Genomic DNA, 19,439 nt, shown 5'->3' with positions numbered 1-19,439 from the left:
GTCTTTATTTAAATGCTACTGCTCTATACTCCATGGAATAGAGTGTTCCAGATACGATGCCTCAAACTGATTTAACTGGTTAATTAGGGGTATGAGACCTAATGCAGAATTTTTAGGACTCAGTGCTCTTGCCACGTCAGTGACGTTACCCAAATTTGCTAGCCACCCTGGCTGATGACGACCATGTTTTACAGTTAGGTGGTGTTTTAATCTACCCAGGAAAGGGAGGCAGAGAGAAGAGACTGGAGAGAGAGAGAGAGTTTGTGAGTTCTCTGGAGTCGCTTCTTAAAATGACAGTGATCCTGTTGGATTAAGGCCCCCTCCTTATGACCTCACTGAACCCTTATTACTTCCTTAGAGACCCTATCTCCAAACACAATCACTCCGGGGTTTACAGCTTCAGCATGTGAATTTTGGAAGGACACAAACACATTGAGTCCATAGCAGGTAGCATTTACATAATGGTTGAGGGTCTTACGGTTTATGTTAACATTATTTATAGCATTATAAATAAAATATATATTTATAAGATAAAATAAACTTATGTTATAAATATGTTATACTTCTGCTGTCTCTACTGCTGCTAATAGTGAATCACTGCCCATGTATTTGGGTATATTCTTCCCCACAATTATTCAGCAAATATGCAGAGAAAAGGGGCTTCCCTGGTAACTCAGCTGGTAAAGAATCTGCCTGCAGTGCAGGAGACCCCAGTTTGATTCCTGGGTGGGGAAGATCCGCTGGAGAAGGGATCAGCTACCCACTCCAGTATTCTTGGGTTTCCCTGGTGGCTCAGCTGGTTAAGAATCCGCCTGCACTGTGGGAGACCTGGGTTTGATCCCTGGGTTGGGAAGATCCCCTGGAGAAGAGAAAGGCTACCCACTCCAGCATGCAGAAGTGAAGTGAAGTTGCTCACTTGTGTCCGACTCTGCTGCCCCATGGACTGTAGCCTGCCAGCCTCTTCCGTCCGTGGGATTTTCCAGGCAAGAGTGCTGGAGTGGGTTGCCATTTCTCCAGTATGCAGAGAAGAGAATAAAGTTTATTCTTACATGTGTTTCTGTACTGTTCAAAATGTGTTGGTGAGATTATTGTGCATTTCTTAGTTAGATTCTAACTAATCTATTATAGTTAAATAAAGATTTTTACCTAATTTACATATTGGCCTTATGTTTCTTTACCTTAGCTGTGTTGGAGTAGAGGAACATCATGCCGTCGACATTGACCTGTATCACTGTCCCAACTGTGCGCTTCTGCATGGCTCCTCCTTGAGTAAGTACTAGAAGCTTAAATCAAAATTGGAATTTAGAACCTAATATATACATGACAATACTTAATGATACTCTGGCTAGTTTTATTATACCCACCAAGAACTATAAGAAAGGTTTTTCTGACGGTATTGAGAGTACAGTTTTTGTTCGAATTACTGACTTATTTAACAAGTCAAAGCATTAAGTGAAAAAAAACACTATTGTTCTTAATTGCCAGTGCAAAGCTCCAAAGTCAAAACACTTATTTTTCAAAGCTTTCAACTTGAGAAGTAAAATAAACTTTTTCTGATTCTGGCCGTTTTTATCTCTAAATGTTTTTTCTAAAAAGGATTGTAACTAGACTTACTGGTGATCATTCTGAAGTGTATAGAAATACTGAATCACTATGTTGTGTACTAGAAACTAACACAGAGTTATTGGCCATTTATGTTTCAAAGACAAAGGCTCATAAAAAAAGAGAACGGATTTGTGGTTACCAGAGGCAGGGGTGGGGGATGGGGGGCAGGATTTGATGAAGGTGATCAAAAAGTACAAACTTCCAGCTATAATACAAATAAGTACTAGGGCTGTACAACATGTAAATATGATTCAGCACTGCTGTATGTTCTTTGTGAAAGTTGTTAAGAAAGTGGATCCTAAGAGTTCTCATTACAGGAAAAAAATTTTCTTTCTATTTTGTTTATTTTGTGTCTACATGAGATGATGGATAGTCATTAAAATTACTGTGGTCATCGTGAAATGATGTATGTCAGTCAGACCATTATGTTGTATAACTTAAACTTATTCATTGCTGTACGTCAATTATATCCCAATAAAGCTGAAAGAAGAAGAAAATAATCAGTCCTATTTGGGACAGTGTATAGGACAAGACTTGAATGCACATGTGCAGTACCCTTGGAGGAAAAAATCAGGGCACTGACATGCCAAGGTATTACTTCTGTTGTCCGAACTAGGTCCGGCTGTTGAGCATGGCCTAGAGTCCTGTCTAGCGGTCCTCGGTGATGGAAGTAACCTTCCCACAGTCATCCTATCCAAGGACAGAGGCCAGACCAAGTCTCTGCCCACACTGTCCTTTCTGAGGGCCGTGGGCATGGGCAGGGAAGCTCACACGTCTTCTGGAGTGCGCCAGCAACACATAGGAAAGGAGATTGTTGTTCAGTCGCTCAGTCGTGTCCGACCCTTTGCGACCCCACGCACTGTTGCACGCCAGGCTTCCCTTTACTATCTTCTGGAGCTTGCTCAAACTCATGTCCGTTGAGTCGATGATGCCTTCCAACCATCTCGTCCTCTGTCATCCCCTTTGTTGCTAGCCTCTTACAAATGCTTCAGAATATATTGGAGTATTAGTTATTGTACAGATGTGAGAGTAGAGAAGCGATTTTTAAGAGGCTTTGGAATATATTTTAACTATTTCTTCTCTTAAAAATTTAGACTGCATCCTAGCATTTTTGTGTTCATAAAACTAAAGGGGAAAACTGTAGACTTAGTCATTTTAGAACTAACTTTTCCCGAACATACCTTGTACACACTTGGGTCAGATGTGGGTAACGCAGACAGTCTCTTTTCTGAATTCAGTTTTTCCCTAGCACTTCTTTAAAGTAGAAATTGTGTTCTCTGATTATGGGCAAGGGATTTTTCAAAAGCGACTTAGTAGCAACTGACTGCTTATCTGTTCTGTCAGAAATATTAATAATTTACCTAGTTTCTAAGAGATTTAACTATTTAAGCTATATAAATTATTGAAAATTTTTTTTGTAAAATATAGGTTGTCCTTTTTGTTAGTTATGCAGTATAAAACTTGAGGTTAGGAAGTTGGTTGAATTGTTACATGTATAACTAACTTCTTGTCACAAATTTAAAGAAGATGCTTACTTATCTATATACTTGGCTGCGTCAGGTCTTAGTTGTGGCCCGCATGCTGTTTGTGGCGAGTAGGCTCGGTAATTGCAACGCAGGCTCTCTAGTTGTGGCCCATGGGCTTGTGATCCCACACATGTGGGATCTTGGTTCCCCAACCAGGGATCGCACCCATGTTCCCTGTACTGGAAGGCAGATTCTTAACCATGGACCACCAGGGAAGTCCCATAAATGTTTATAAAATTTCATATTTTGTGTAGCGCTGAAGTATGTAGTATATAACTTGAAGTAATTATTGACCAAGTGTAATTCTTGGAGGAAATAAATAATACTGGCTTGTTATATCAAGAAGAGAAAACAGAACGGAAATGTAAGTTTCAGTTTAGAATTTAAGTAAATAACCCCCAAATGAAATAATTTGAATTTAATTTCTATGAAATGTTATATGGATTATTATGAATCAGAATAATGTAGTATTTAAAACACTGCTCCATGTAATGCACTCTTATTTTCTTTTTTCCTGTGTGATTTAATTTTTTTAAAAGCTTGTCATGCTTACTAAATTGATTTCACAATCCATAATGGATCATGAAGCTACACTTTGAATAACAATGCTTCAGAGGGGAGCTTGACTATTACCTGCCCTTTCATATTCTTCTCATCCGTGAATAACATAAGATCAGGCATGGGCTGTCTTCTGGGCAAAAAGTCCAGCTCTAAGTACCCATAAGAAAAATGCCACAGATCCAACAATCTGTTTTATCCCCGTTTAACGTTCCATTTCCTCACCCCTCACCCTCACACCTAGTTTGGGTAATCCCTTTTGGACATTTTTCTCTCTGCTCTTAAGCCTCTCTTATTTGCTACCAAAGATTTCCTGTTTCTTTCAGAGTTCCCTCGGAATTCTTACTACAGATTCCATTTAGACAGTAAAATATTCATTAATATGGTAAATTTAGACTTTACCTTCTTAATGGGAATTAAGAACTCTATTCGAGGCCCAGTATCAAAAAACCCAGCCCAATACTTAAACACATATTCTCAGTGCTCCTCAGGCACATGCAATCCAAATGCAAAATTTTCTCTCCTTTCCCTATGACCACTATTAAAATATTCTTTCGCTGGCCTCCTTCCTTTGAGAAATGCAGTCAACTCTTGCAGTGGCTGATTTGATGTGTTGAGGATGTTGGTCCAACAGGACAGTGTAGTCTTCTATTAACATCCTGCAAGTCAACACATTTAAAAGGAAAGAAAAGTAATTGGCAGCTTATTGGTTGCCCCAGACACTGTGCTGAGAAGTATCGTTAATAGATTTATGTCGTCTCCTTTGATATTTGTAACACCTTGATGTGAGAAAAACGATCTTACTAGGTCTGTGATGTAGTTTTTGGCAGAGCTGGAGTTTGAACCTGTAGCTGTCCAATCCCAATCTGTTTTAATTCTAATCTGTTATGTTAAAATGAAAATTAAAACAATGTGACATCATTATTAACTTTCAAATGGGCAGTTTGTTCTTTTTCTTTTTTCCCTTCCTCCCTCTTTCCCACTATTGACCAGGTTGCTCATATATGTTGGTGAGAATAGGTTGTCTACTACTGTTCTGGAGGCAATTTTGTAGTATGTAGCCAGAAACAGACTTATGTATATAAATACTAATTTCATCTTTGTTTAAAGATACATCTTCATTTACATCTTAAAACTCTAGGCTGCCTTTAAATTGTTTTTGAGCATTTAATAAGGACAAAATGCCCATGATAGTAAAGATAAGCATAAATATTATGATCCCAGCTGAAAATAAAATGGGGTTATATATTTGTGTATATGCAAGCAAAAAGCCTGGAATCAAATACCTTTGAATCATATACCTTTGATTTTTGTTTTGTTTTGTTTTTTTGACTGTGTAGCGAGGCTTGCGGGATCTTCATTCCCCAACCAGGGGCCGAATTAGGGCCCACAGCAGTGAAAGCACAGAGTCCTAACCACTGGATCGCCAGGGAATTCCCTAGAAGTGATTTTAAGTAAGGAAAAAACAATACACACACACACACACACACACACACACACACACACACACACACACGATGGCACACACACACAAACGATGGCACACACACACACACACACACGCCTTATTTTAAGTAAGGAAAAAAGAATACACACACACACACACGATGGCACACACACACACACGATGGATGCCTTAATGGTATTTTCTAGGAAGGTTGCCTAATGATTGTCAGTTTTTTTCCATGAGATGTTTTTAAAAAGTGGGATTTACTTTTTTCCATGTTGAGGATCTGACTGCCATAAATTACTTGGGAATCTTGTTTGAGACTTAGATATGAAGGAACCTAATTTCTACCCCTATTGATTATTTAAATGTGGCTTCTCCTTATCCGTATGAGGATCCAGCAGTATTTTATTATTATGATCTTTGTAAGGTGAAGGGTTTGAAATAACTTAGACTCATAGAGTTGTCACCCCCTGCCAAGGTTTTATTATGAAAATGTTCAAATATACAGGAAAAGTTGAAAGAATGTTACCTCTAAACCTACCATCCAGATTCCACTTATCAGCATTTCATGTTACTTGTTTATCTCATATCTGTCCATTAACTATCCCACTGTACACTGCTCATCTTATTTTTTGATGCAATCTAAGTAAATTACAGACATCAGTACATTTCCCGGGCTTCCCTAGCGGCTCAGATGGTAAAGAATCGCCTGCAATGAGGGAGACCTGGTTTCAATCCCTGAGTTGGGAAGATCCCCTGGAGAAGGGAGCGGCTACCCACTCCAGTATTCTGGCCTAGAGACTTCCATGGACTATATGTATAGTCCATGGGGATCGCAAAGAGTCAGACATGACTGAATGACTTTCACTCGCTCACATGCATTTCCCACAATTATGAAAGTTTTAGGCTTAAAAGTGATTTTCAAATTAAAAAAAAAAAAGATGTAAAACTGAAATTTTACCTCGATGCCACACAAAAGCTGTGCAGGTAGTTCCACCCTGAGGAAAAGAGGAATGAATGAGGTCCAGAGCTCCTACCTCAGTCTCTTCTCCATCTTCCCTTTTATTAAGGGTTCCGCAGCACAGTCTGAAAAATAGAACTCAGCCCCTTCATTTCCACATCGAGGATACTGCACCCAGACATGTTGCAGAGTAAGTCGGGGCTTCCCATGCGGCACTAGTGGTGAAGAATCTGCCTGCCAGTGCAGGGGATGCAGGTTCAGTCCCTGAGTCGGGAAGATGCCCTAGCGGAGGATATGGCATCCCACTCCAGTGTTCTTGCCTGGAATGTTCCTTGGACAGAGGAGCCTAGTGGGCCACAGTTCCTGGGGTTGCAGAAGAATCAGGCAGAACTAAGTGACTGAGCGTGCACACACATGCTCAGAGTAAGTTGTGACTAAACTAGGAGTCAAAGCCAAGGGTCCTGATTGTGGTTGCTGTGCCTTCTCAAGTTTTAGCCTCCCAGAGCTATAGACTCACAGGATCTGAGCGTTAGAATGAACCCTACGGTATTAATTCTGTCACCTCACTTGTCCTCCTTATATTATGATGCTGTTCCTGTGTCAATGTAAGTAACCATGCTTATTTTGGGAATAAATCTTGACATAAAAGAGAAGTGACTGTGCTGTTAAAATAGATTTCTGATGTGAGATCAAAGGCCCTGTCCTGAGAGACTGATTTGGATGATCTATAAAAATCCTGTTATGACCTAAAGTTCTAGGGACAGTCCAGATTTTAAATAGTAGTGAGGTTTATAGCATATATAAATATGGGTATTATAAAAAGCTCAATCTGCTAATTTGAATTCCTTGATTTAATTTTGAAATAATTTTTGAAGTAAAAAGATTTCCTTGGTGGTCCACTGGTTAAGATTCTGAGGTTCCATTGCAGGGGGTGCGGGTTTGAATCCTGGTCGGGGGAATTAATATCCTACATGCTGTGAGACATGGCCAAAATAATAATAATAATAGTAGTAGAAGGATTTAAAAAACCCCACAGTTAACTGCCTATAGTTGCACCATTCCATAAAGTAAATTTTACTTCTTCAGCCTTAGAAATACGTTTAAAAATGTGAGTAGTATTATACTTAACAATTGTTTCTGATTATGTAGACTGTAATGATAGAAAGTACGTGGTACCACCAGTTACAGAGATGTTTTCTTCTTTCAATCTTCTCAAAATCCAGTGAAAAAGAGGAGGAACTGGCACAGGCATGACTACACAGAAATTGATGATGGCTCCAAACCAGTGCAGGCTGGAACTAGAACTTTTGTGAAGGAACTACGTTCTCGAGTCTTCCCAAGGTATGGAAACCTGTTATGACCAAAGAACATTTAAGAATGTTACCTAATAAGGTGACATTATCTAAAGCAGCATTTTCAAGCTTCAGGTTGCAAGCCATTACTGTTCTCAGCCAGCTTTTTACTTTTTGAAAATAAAATAGAAGAGAAAATTTTGGTGCATTGCAAGTAATAGGAGTAAATAAGCATAGCTTCGTGAAGTTTTGTTATATGTATGTGTACTGGATTACTGTGTAAAAATGTGTTTCTTAACTGTAGGTCTCAATCTGAGAAGCTTGAAGCACTTTGATCTGAGACGCTTAGTCCCATTCTTGACTCCTTATGTTGTACACCTGCCTCTACCTCACCTGCTCCTGTTTTCACGCTGTTTTTTCCTTATGTTGTTTTCTGATCCGTCTCCACTCTACTTCGGCCGGAAGCCCTCACAGCTGTTGCTCAGCCTCTGGTGGCAGCAAGACTAGGTTTTTTTTTTTTTTTTTTTTAAGATAATGTATTTGAGTTGTGTGGCCCAAGAGAAGAGTGTCAAAAGCATTATGCAGCATTTAGTCATGCTAATTTAGATCATTTCCCACTCACTGCCTGACATCTATTTAAAGTGATAATGCTTAATAGGCTTTTTACACAGGATCACATCCAGGCTTGTTAAAAAGGGGAAGTACAATTCAAATTTCAATCACAATATCACCTGCAGCCTATTATGGAATTATTTCAGATCCTGTAAGTGTAAAACCCTTGCTCTTTCTTTGTAATCTTGAGGATACCTGGTCAGTCCCCTCCCTTAAACAGAAGCATAAGTGGTAAGCGGCTTCTGTTGGCTCCCACGGGTAACAGAGAGAAAAAAATATGAAACACAGTATTTCCATGTGCTTTTTGCGATATTAAAGGTCCTGTTCTCAAATATTCTCTTTTATCAGTATCAAAGTCATTGGAGAAATGTTTCTTTTCATTGATTGATTTGGAGCCCAAATTTTCAGCCAGTGTCTCTCAGCTGGCTTCAGAGAGGCTTGTGAGTTCCCTAAAACTGTATAAACTATTTATTGTTGATGTGATTTTTTTCAGGGAGCAAGGCCATAGTTTTCATTTTTTTAAACAGGTTTGTAACCCAAAAGAGTAGTGTCAAAAATCCTGGCCCAGTGATTCCTGTGGTTTCTCTGCCAAAGTGTTAAACACAAATGAGTTAAATACAGATTACAGAGATGGTCACAAATGTCCAGACTGTACTTACCATTAATTAAAGGTCTTGGTTTTATTTTGTTTAACTCCATAAACCTCCAAAGACAGAGTGACAATAATAAACTAAATCACACATATTCAATGGGATTAGCATAGAAATGTGTAAAATAAAGTGAATGGGTTATCTTATCCATCCTTATTTTAAGACTTAAAGTTTTTTCCAGATCCTTTTTTTATGTAAATGATAATTTTTAAAAACAATTATGTGTACAGATGTGTGATGGATATACACTTCTAATTTTAAAAGATAAAATGGAGTTATGTTACACATATGTTGTGAAACTTGCTTTTTTTTTACTGTTATATTTAATAGATGCCCTTCCGTGTGTATACATAAGTTTATCTCACTCTGTAACTGCTATGTAGTGTGCAATAGTATGTGTGTGTGTGTGTGTGTGTGTGTGTGTGTGTGTGTGTACAATATATATACCATATATATGTACCATAGTTTACTTAACCATCCCACTATGGTAAAGGGTTCAGTTTTTTTTCTCTTGTAAGTAATGATGTACCTATATTTTTGAGCACTTAAACCTATATATTTTTGATCACTTTGGAGGAGTAGAACACCAAACATTAAAGATGAAGGAGTACAAGAGATTTAAGATTCTCCCTTAGATTGGGTTTAAAGAATTGTTAAATTCTCAGAGGCTGAGGAAGAAGGAGCACTTGGGAATATTTATGGGGAAAATAAAAGGCAATACAGAACTCAGTGAGTCAGGTAAAGAAGCTCTAAGCCTTCTACTTACATGACTGTCCAAGGAAAGTCTGTCTGGATATTTTAAGGCCTTAAACTGACCTGCTGTTTCTGAGAAGGTGGGATGATCTGAGCTCAGTAATTCAGGGACCTAGTTTCTCCTGTTATCTCCTTGACAGCTAGGCTACAGATGACATCAAGACAGCTAGGATCTGATTGTAAAAAAGGAAACAGTTGTGTTTAACCTATTATGCAAATGTTGCCGTTAACTTTCAATGTATCGCAGCTGCAATTCTGTGAGCATTTGCAATATAAAATTGAGAATATCTCCATTTTTAGAGATCTCTGATTTATGGTTAGGGAACAATCAACAAAACTGAAAAATTCTTAAAGAGATGGGAATAGCAGACCACCTGACCTACCTCCTGAGAAATCTATATGCAGGTCAAGAAGCAACAGTTAGAACCAGGCATGGAAAAACAGACTGGTCTCAAATTGGGAAAGGAGTGTGCCAAGGCAGACTGTTGTCACCCTGCTTATTTAACTTCGATGCAGAGTACATGATGTGAAATGTTGGGCTGGATGAAACACAAGCTGGAATCAAGATTTCCAGGAGACATTATCAGTAACTTCACATATGCAGATGACAGCACTCTTATGGCAGAAAACTAAGAGGAACTAAAGAGCCTTTTGATGAAAGTGAAAGAGGAGAGTGAAAAAGCTGGCTTAAAACTCAACATTCAAAAAACTAAGATCATGGCATCTGGTCCCATCACTTCATGGCAAATAGATGGGGAAACAGTGGAAACAGTGGCAGACTTTATTTTCTTGGGCTCCAAAATCACTGCAGATGGTGACTGCAGCCATGAAATTAAAAGATGCTTGCTCCTTGGAAGAAAAACTATGACCAACCTAGACAGCATATTAAAAACAGAGACATTACTTTGCCGACAAAGGTTCATCTAGTCAAAGCTATGGTTTTTCCACTAGTAATGAATGGATGTGAGAGCTGGACTATAAAGAAGGTTGAATGCCAAAAAATTGATGCTTTTGAACTGTGGTGTTGGAGAATACTCTTGAGAGTCTGTTGAACTGCAAGGAGATCCTACCAGTCCATCCTAAAGGAGATCAGTCCTGAATATTCATTGGAAGGACTGATGTTGAAGGTGAAGTTCAAATACTTTGGCCACCTGATACAAAGAACTGACTCGTTGGAAAAGACCCTGATGCTGGGAAAGACTGAAGGCAGGAAGAGAAGGGGACGACAGAGGATGAGATGGTTGGATGGCATCACTGACTGAATGAACATGAGTTTGAGCAAGCTCCAGGAGTTGGTGATGGATAGGGAAGCCTGGCATGCTGCAGTTCATGGAGTAGCAAAGAGTTGGACACGACTGAGTGACTGAACTGAACTGAGGAGACAGTGAAAAGGGACAGACAGACCTCACGTGAGTGTAATGCCTAGAACAGGTTATTCATTAAAGAATGCAGCCAGAATGCACCCATTTTTAGTGACTGAAGGTGACTAATGTATTAAAACATTAAATACTTAGGATAATGATCTTTTAAATCAGGAATTATCTACTGGGGCATATGGACGTTGTTTCAATGAGTAAGGACTATGGATGCTAGTCATCCTCCAGTCTGCAGGAAAACATGAATTGTTCTATGTCTCGGTAGACTTTATGATGTCTAGTAAATATTTGTAGAATTTTATAGCCAGATAAAATATGATCTGGTTTTACTTATCCTAACCAGCTCTTACTGTATTGTACCCCCTCCCTTTTGTCTTCTGGTCTTCTATGCAGCATGTGTTGAGTTACTTCTAATCTTGTTACTTCTTTTAGATCCACCCATTCATTACGACTAATTGTAGGCATCCCATTATTTTGTTATTCTGTTAGGGAAGCCTGGCATGCTGCAGTCCATGGGGTAGCAAAGAGTAGGACATGACCGAGTGACTGAACTGAACTGTTATTCTGTTAACTTTTCTAGTGTTATTTACCTGAATATTTACATATTGCAGTCCATAGTTTGCTATAGTTTGTTTTTTCTCTTGTTATAGTTAAGGCATTTTATATAATTCACATATATTTTCCCAATTATATGTAGGATACTAAAAGGAGCTTTATAAAACATTAGTTATAAAAAGGAAAATTAGGTATGAGATAGGTTGAGAACCATTGATACAGGTAATAATATAGCATATGAATTAATCCATTACCAGATTTTTTTTAGCTGAACTTACCAGCAAAGATGACATTTTACTTTTATGTTTTCTTTAGTGCCGATGAAATCATTGTAAAGATGCATGGCAGCCAGCTGACACAAAGATACCTGGAGAAACATGGATTTGAAGTCCCTATAATGGTTCCCAAATTAGATGATCTAGGACTCAGGCTCCCTCCACCAACTTTTTCTGTTATGGATGTGGAACGTTATGTAGGTACGAACTTGATTCCTTTAATTGCTTGGGAAAACACGGTAAAAATAAACTTGATATTATCTTAAAATACTAAAAACTGAATGAAGAGGTGTTAGTTTAGTTCAGTTTCTGGGTCAGGAAAAGTGAAATGCAATGTCATGTACGTTGAAAACTTTTTTCTCAGCAGACCTACTTTCAGAAAGACAGAAGGAAGCATTCTGTATAGCCTCATCCTGTTGCTTTATTTGTTTTTTGTCCTCCAATTTACTGGTACTTGCTAGGAAAAATTATTACAGAGGGGTAGCTACAGATATGAAAAAGAAGTCTTTGGGAAACTGGGTGAGTTCTAGACCTTGGTAGCAGCATTCAGGTGCAAGATTTCTGGATCCTGGTTTAGTAACCTCCTGCTGCCTAGAAAAGAGAAGCTTATTTTCAAACCTAGTTTTACTTTGATGACTTCAGGATACTGCCATTTAATGATGTCTGGGCTTAAGGCTTTGTATTGAGTCCCAGAAAGGTATAAGAAGCAGTGTAGAAGACCCTTTATCTGTTGCATTATTGCATTTTCAGTCACTTCTTTCATTCTCATCAGTGTATTGAGAGAGAAAGCTGACTCTATGGAGATCTCATTCCTTGTCAGCAAAGTAGATAAAGATCATTTGAGGATTAGATCTCAAGTCTATCTTGACTCAAACTGTCTATACTTTCCACTATGTTATCTTCTGAGCATGAAATAATCTGAGCATTTGTCCCTTTATCGATCCATTGGTTGACACTGCCAATTGTTTCACTGAGGAAATCCAGTTAAATTGTCTGACTTCACATTCAGCTTAGTTTTGAACTATTTGACAAATTAGAAGATGAGGCTGAGGTTTCACGTAAACCTGTTGGTATAGATAACATTGTAAAATAAATAGCTAGTATAATAAAAGTGTAGGTAAAATGTTCACACTACCTGATAGCTAACTTTTTTAATACTGCAGAATGCTTCAGTGAACAGAATTGTTTTGCCTGCTAAATATAACATAGTCTATTTGACTTTCTTAACTTGTTTAAAGTTACATTCAGGTAGGAAACTGGCACTTATTTGTTTCCTGTTTCAGATTAAGTATTGCCGTATTTTGAATTTCACCTTACCCTGTGGGACATTGTAAAACTAACTGGCTTTTAGGGTGATTCAGTGTTGTACATGCAGTACCTCATGGTTTTATAGGAAAATTGTAAATTAATCCCAATTCAGAACTCATCTCACAGACAATAATATGAACTGATTTTTGTTTCATTTTTTTCTTGAAGCAGAATATTAGGAGAGAAGACATTACCCGGCAATCAGAAATTGTTTGTCCTGGTTAATTTGTTCACTAATTCCTCAATGACTGATTGGTTTCTCACAATGATGGACTCAGAAATCTTAAGTGTTAAAGAAGTAAAAGGGAAACGTCTGTGTCCACATTTTGTGTAGAATTATTAATTATAATTATTGATCACCAGGAATTAACAGCCAGAACATGTGGCACAGTTTTTACCTGCCAATGTAATATGCATTTTTGTCATAAGCTGCACAAGATATCATTGTTGTATGGAAACCTTTGTAAACACATAAATTTTCACACTCAGTGTTAATTATGCAGCTCTATCTTAATTGCTTTATTCTTTCAAAAATTGTTCTTTTGTTCAGAAGTTCCAGTTGGACTTAAAAAGTAAGGATATAGGAAGAGTCTTTGTCTAGGCTATATAGTTCTTACAGATGGCTTAATTATCATGTGCAGTAAATATGGTCTTTAAAATATTTTTCTTTAGGGCATCTATTGATGAAACTCTTAAGCAAAATAATAAGACGATAATTTTTCTCTGCAGGTGGTGACAAAGTGATAGATGTCATTGATGTGGCAAGGCAGGCAGACAGCAAAATGACACTTCACAATTATGTGAAATACTTCACGAATCCCAACAGACCAAAAGTGTTAAATGTGATCAGCCTTGAATTTTCAGATACGAAGTGAGTAGTTCTGGGCATTTTGATTTAGCCTTGTGAGTGTTAGCTAAATGTAGTTAAATGATGAATTTATTTTAGTAAGAAACATAATTGTGACTCCTAAAGTGGTCCAGAGATATAGCTGTGTTGTACATTTTGCTTTGGCATGCTCAAACTTTTAAGTATTCTTATTAGCCTTGAGTTCCAGTTAATTTCTTGGTTGGGGTTGAGATGGAAGATGCAGTTTTAAGAAGTTTTAATTTGCATGATGTGGGTGTGTGTGTTTGTGTGTGTCTATTTTTTTTTTAAAGGATGTCTGAATTGGTGGAGGTTCCTGATATAGCCAGAAAACTTTCCTGGGTAGAAAATTATTGGCCAGATGATTCAGTCTTTCCCAAGCCATTTGTTCAGAAATACTGCTTAATGGGAGTTCAAGACAGCTACACAGATTTCCACATTGATTTTGGTGGGACTTCAGTTTGGTACCATGTCCTCTGGGTAAGCTTGGCGTATTTCTTTGTTCACTTAACTACAAAAACATACAGTCTTTTTCCCTCTAGTCAATTACCAGTCAATCCTTGAATCAGATACCTGAGAAGGAGCAAAATTAGAGTAATAATTGCTTCTGATCTTAAGGTCAGGCTAAAGACAGCTAGTTGGATAAATCAGGAATGCCCATAAAATTACGAATTCTCCTTGGGAGCATATATTCACCTTGCTTTATCTAGAACTGTGCTATTCCATACAGTAGCCATTCAGCACATGGGGCTAAATTTAAATAATGAAACATAATGTCAAATTTAGTTCGTCATTTGTACTAACCACATTTCAAGTGCTCTGTAGCCACTTAGGGCTTTTCATCTACTGTATCGGGTAGCACAGATAGGAAGCATTTCCATCGTCACAGAACAGTGACAGTCTTGAACCAGATCTTCGTCTAAACCACGTGCCTGTGCATCAGCAACACTCTGGACTCTGATGCTGTGCCTTGAGCTCTTCTTTTGCTTCATGTGAAAGCAGAGGGTCAGGTCACTAAAGAAAGTCTGTTCACAAGTCTTTAAAAACAGCTGTAGTGTTACAGGTCTTAGGAGAAAGGGCAGAGTTTGCAGAGATGACTCTCTATAACCTGGGGCCCGTTAACCTGTATTTACTTCTATACCTTGAACATGAGATCAGTAGGATGCTTGTGATTCTTTACCCTCCTCTCCTGTAACTGTTTCTCCATCACGGCTTTACTGACCCCTTGTCGTATTGGGAGGGGGAGCCTTAGTACCTGTGAAGATGCTTACTAGAGGCAATGGCTGTTGATCAGGCATGTGAAATATGTCTTTCTGAGAAATCTGACAATTATCTAATGTAATTTAGAACATTGTATTGGGAAATTGCATCAATATAGGCCACCCTGAGAATGGCATTTCCTTTTTCAAAAATAGTGTGATTACTTCCTCCTAGGGCGAGAAGGTTTTTTATTTGATAAAGCCAACAGATGACAATTTGGCCCTCTATGAATCTTGGAGTTCATCTGTGACCCAGAGTGAAGTGTTCTTTGGAGATAAGGTGGATAAATGCTACAAATGTGTGGTAAAGCAGGGACATACCTTATTTGTTCCTACAGGTAAGGTTTTAATCCCATCCCCGCTCCCCATAGCAGTTGCTCAACACAGAGTCAGCTTTTGATTGGAACCTCTGAGTTTAACATGTTTGGAAAGTAGCTTTGCATAGCCCGAGAGATAATTCTTATGTTGAACTTTTCACATCTTTGTCCCTTAGAGGGTTTCTCTTGTGGTTCAACTTGTTTTGGCATTGTGTTTTTATGTCATTTGCCTTCATTTTTATTTTGAAAAATTCACATACCTTAATACACACCCTTTAAAAGTATACAATTCAGTGGTTTTTAGTAGATTAATAGAACTGCGCAACCCTCTCCCTATCTAATTCTAGAACATTTCATCACCTCAAAAAGAAACCCTGTACCAGTAGCAGTCACTCCCCGTCTCCCCTCCTCTCAGCCCCTAGTAACCTCTAATTTTCTTTTGGCTCTGGATTTGCCTGTTTGGGACATTTCATATGTAATAGGTGACCTTTTGTATCCAGCTTCTTTTAGTTAGCATCATGTTTACTAGACTTACCCATGTTGTATCTCTTATCAGTGTTTCATTGCTTTTTATGGCCAAATAATATCCCATTGCATGTATGTATCGCATTTCATTTATCCCCTCATCAGCTGATGGACGTCTGGGTTGGTTCCACCTTTTGGCTGTTATGAGCAGTGCTGCTTTGACCATTTGTGTGATAGTTTTTGTATGGAGGTTTGTTTTCATTTCCCTTGGGTTTATACCTAGTAGTGGAATTGCTGGGTAATATGGTTTAATGATGTTTAACTTTTTGAGGAACTGCCAAACTGTTTTCTTATGGCTGCACCATTTTACGTTCCTGCCAACAATGTACAGTTATTTCAGTTTCTCCATATCTTCACCAACACTGTGCTTCTCTTTATTTTTGACATTTTAGTAGGTGTGAAGTGCTAGTATCTCATTGTGGTTTTAATTTGTGTTTCCTTAATGAGTAACGATGCTAAGCATTTTTCATACTGGCTATTTGTATGTCTTCTTTGGAGAAATGTCTGTTAAATCCTTTGCCCGTCTTTAAGCTGGGCTGTCTTTTTATTGTTGTGTTGTAAGAATTCTTTATATATTCTGAATAGACCCTTTTCAGATATATGATTCACAATGTTTTCTCTCAATCTCTGGGTTGTCTTTTCACTTTCTTGATAATGTCCTTTGCACAAAATTTTAAAATTTTGATGAAATTCCCTTCAGTTTTTAACTGGTCGGCTCTATGCTGATGTTGAAGGCCAAGGCTGCTGTAGCAATCTGGGCTGCTGTCCTGGGATAATTAGGAGGCAAATGAGTCTGTTCTGAGGGAGCCCAGGAAGGGATTGAGTATCAGCCTTAGTTATAGCCTCAGGTACAGGCATCAGGTATATCATTTTTAGAGGTGACTGAAAGCAGGGTATGGATTCTGCAGGCCAGTGGTTCTGAGAGTTGTGTTCTTCTGATTTGGGTGACCTTAATGGCTGCAGAGTTTGCAAGGATCTGTTACAGGCCCTGCTTTCTTACTTTGGCTCTGGAGTATATAATAAGTATGTCTTGAGTAAATGAATGAGTAAATGCCTAGAACTACCAGAATTTATAAAATCTAGATACCTATCAATATTTTCACTGTGAATGGCCAAACCCCTCCCTTAAAGACCCCCAAAGCTCCCTTTTGTAGTAAATATTTTGTTATATCTGTTTTAAAATCTTAAATTCAAATTTATCATCAGTATAACCGCCAGCACCAATAATAGTTCCCTCCCCCCAATTGATGTAATAACCTAATTAGATTATAAAGAAATTAGAAGTAGTTTATAATAAAATACTATTTTGCAATGTCCCTGCTCAGGCACAGCAGCATTGGAAGGCAGGGTGATGCATAGGCCAGCTAAGCAGTACAGGTGTATGGCGGGTATCTCAGGGTCTATAGCGTTGGTGTGGATTAACAGTTCTCGAACTACACGGACCCTCAGAGTCACCTGGAGGGTTTATTAAAACACAAAGCATGTGTGTGTGCTCAGTCCTGCCCAGCTCTTTGTGGCCGTGTGGACCATAGCCCACTAGGCTACTTTGACCATGGGATTCTCCAGGCAAGAATACTGGAGTGGGTTGCCAGGCCCTCCTCCAGGGGATCTTCCCACCCCTGGGATCAAACCTGCATCTCTTGCATCTCCTTCATTGGGAGGGAGGTTCTTTACCACTAGCGCCACCTGGGAAGCCCAAAACACAGAGCACTGGGCCTTAACCCAGTGGTTCTGATTCAGCAGCTCTGGGGTGGGCCTGAAAATTTGCATTTCTAATAAGCTCGCAACTGAGGCTGATGCTGCTGGTCTGGGGACCACATTTGAACACTGCTATAGATAGTGTGGGTTTTTTTCCCCCAAGGTATTTGGCAACTGATAAATTTTCTTCAGTGTACAGGCTACCTAGTTGTGTTCCTAGAAAATTGTGCCAAAACCTTGCAAAAGATGCTGTGTTTCACATTAATGGAGCTGTCATTTCTGGGCTCAGTCAGTGACAAATTCTGTACCTGTCTGAATGCCCAGCAGATATTTGAAAGTCCTGGCCAATGTCGGACAGCCTTGCTGTGTGGCCCTGTCCTGCCTGTCACACCCTGGCTCCCGCTCACAAGGTGACAGTGGAGCGTCCCGATCCTTGTGACAGCCCCGCCCACCCCGCCCCACCCCAAACTCTCCAAACCAGAATCTGAAGCTGACACAGACTTCAAATTTGTGATTTCAGGGTCAAGCTCAAGACTTTGTGCCTTTGAGCACACAAAGGGCCACCACTTGAAATCTAGTCTTCTTGGCCTTTTTTAGATGCTGTATCACAGAACAATGACAAATCAAATTATGAAAACTATAAAGAAAACAGGATCTGTCTATTTTAACAGTCAATTTTTCCATGCAAATGTATGTGAATATATTTATTTACATTTGTATAACATCTTTATGTTTGGTCTCCAAGACCTTTCTTTCAAAAGTACACATCATCTCTTAGAAATGAGCTTCACCAAGAATATACAATGGAAAAAAGACAAGTGGTGCTGGGAAAACTGGTCAACCACTTGTAAAAGAATGAAACTAGAACACCTTCTAACACCATACACAAAAATAAACTCAAAATGGATTAAAGATCTAAATGTAAGACAAGAAACTATAAAAGTCCTAGAGGAGAACATAGGCAAAACACTCTCCGACAGAAACCACAGCAGGATCCTCTATGATCCACCTCCCAGGATATTGGAAATAAAAGCAAAAATAAACAAATGGAACCTAATTAAACTTAAAAGCTTTTGCACAACAAAGGAAACTATAAGCAAGGTGAAAAGACAGCCTTCAGAATGGGAGAAAATAATAGCAAACAAAGCAACAGACAAAGGATTAATCTCAAAAATATACAAGCAACTCCTGCAGCTCAATTCCAGAAAAATAAATGACCCAATCAAAAAATGGGCCAAAGAACTAAGCACATTTCTCCAAAGAAGACATACAGATGGCTAACAAACACATGAAAAGATGCTCAACATCACTCATCATCAGAGAAATGCAAATCAAAACCACAACGAGGTACCATTACACGCCAGTCAGAATGGCTGCTATCCAAAAGTCTACAAGCAATAAATGCTGGAGAGGGTGTGGAGAAAAGGGAACCCTCTTACACTGTTGGTGGGAATGCAAACTAGTACAGCCACTATGGAGAACAGTGTGGAGATTCCTTAAAAAACTGGAAATAGAACTGCCATATGACCCAGCAATCCCACTCTTGGGCATATACACCGAGGAAACCAGTTCTGAAAGAGACACATGTACCCCAGTGTTCATCACAGCACTGTTTATAATAGCCAGGACATGGAAGCAACCTAGATGCTCATCAGCAGAAGAATGGATAAGAGAGCTGTGGTACATATACACAATGGAATATTACTCAGCCATTAAAAAGAATTCATTTGAATCAGTTCTAATGAGGTGGCTGAAACTGGAGCCCATTATACAGAGTGAAGTAAGCCAGAAAGAAAAACACCAATACAGTATACTAACGCATATATATGGAATTTAGAAAGATGGTAACAATAA

General features: G+C 38.8%; 1 protein-coding gene across 1 annotated transcript in view; it reads left to right on the top strand.

Annotated features, from left to right (window-relative positions):
• KDM7A (lysine demethylase 7A) overlaps positions 1-19,439 on the top strand; it is a 71,454-nt gene that overhangs the window by 33,961 nt on the left and 18,054 nt on the right. Inside the window, exons 2-7 of the mRNA XM_065939194.1 lie at positions 1,184-1,269; positions 7,324-7,441; positions 11,654-11,814; positions 13,651-13,792; positions 14,080-14,266; positions 15,221-15,383. Coding sequence (XP_065795266.1) covers positions 1,184-1,269; positions 7,324-7,441; positions 11,654-11,814; positions 13,651-13,792; positions 14,080-14,266; positions 15,221-15,383 — 857 coding nt within the window. The remainder of the gene's footprint in view (positions 1-1,183; positions 1,270-7,323; positions 7,442-11,653; positions 11,815-13,650; positions 13,793-14,079; positions 14,267-15,220; positions 15,384-19,439) is intronic.

The sequence above is a fragment of the Muntiacus reevesi genome, chromosome 6, assembly GCF_963930625.1.
Source record: "Muntiacus reevesi chromosome 6, mMunRee1.1, whole genome shotgun sequence".
Lineage (NCBI taxonomy): Eukaryota > Metazoa > Chordata > Mammalia > Artiodactyla > Cervidae > Muntiacus > Muntiacus reevesi.
The sequence above is the reverse complement of the archived record's forward strand: the minus strand, read 5'-3'. Positions and strand labels throughout refer to the sequence as shown.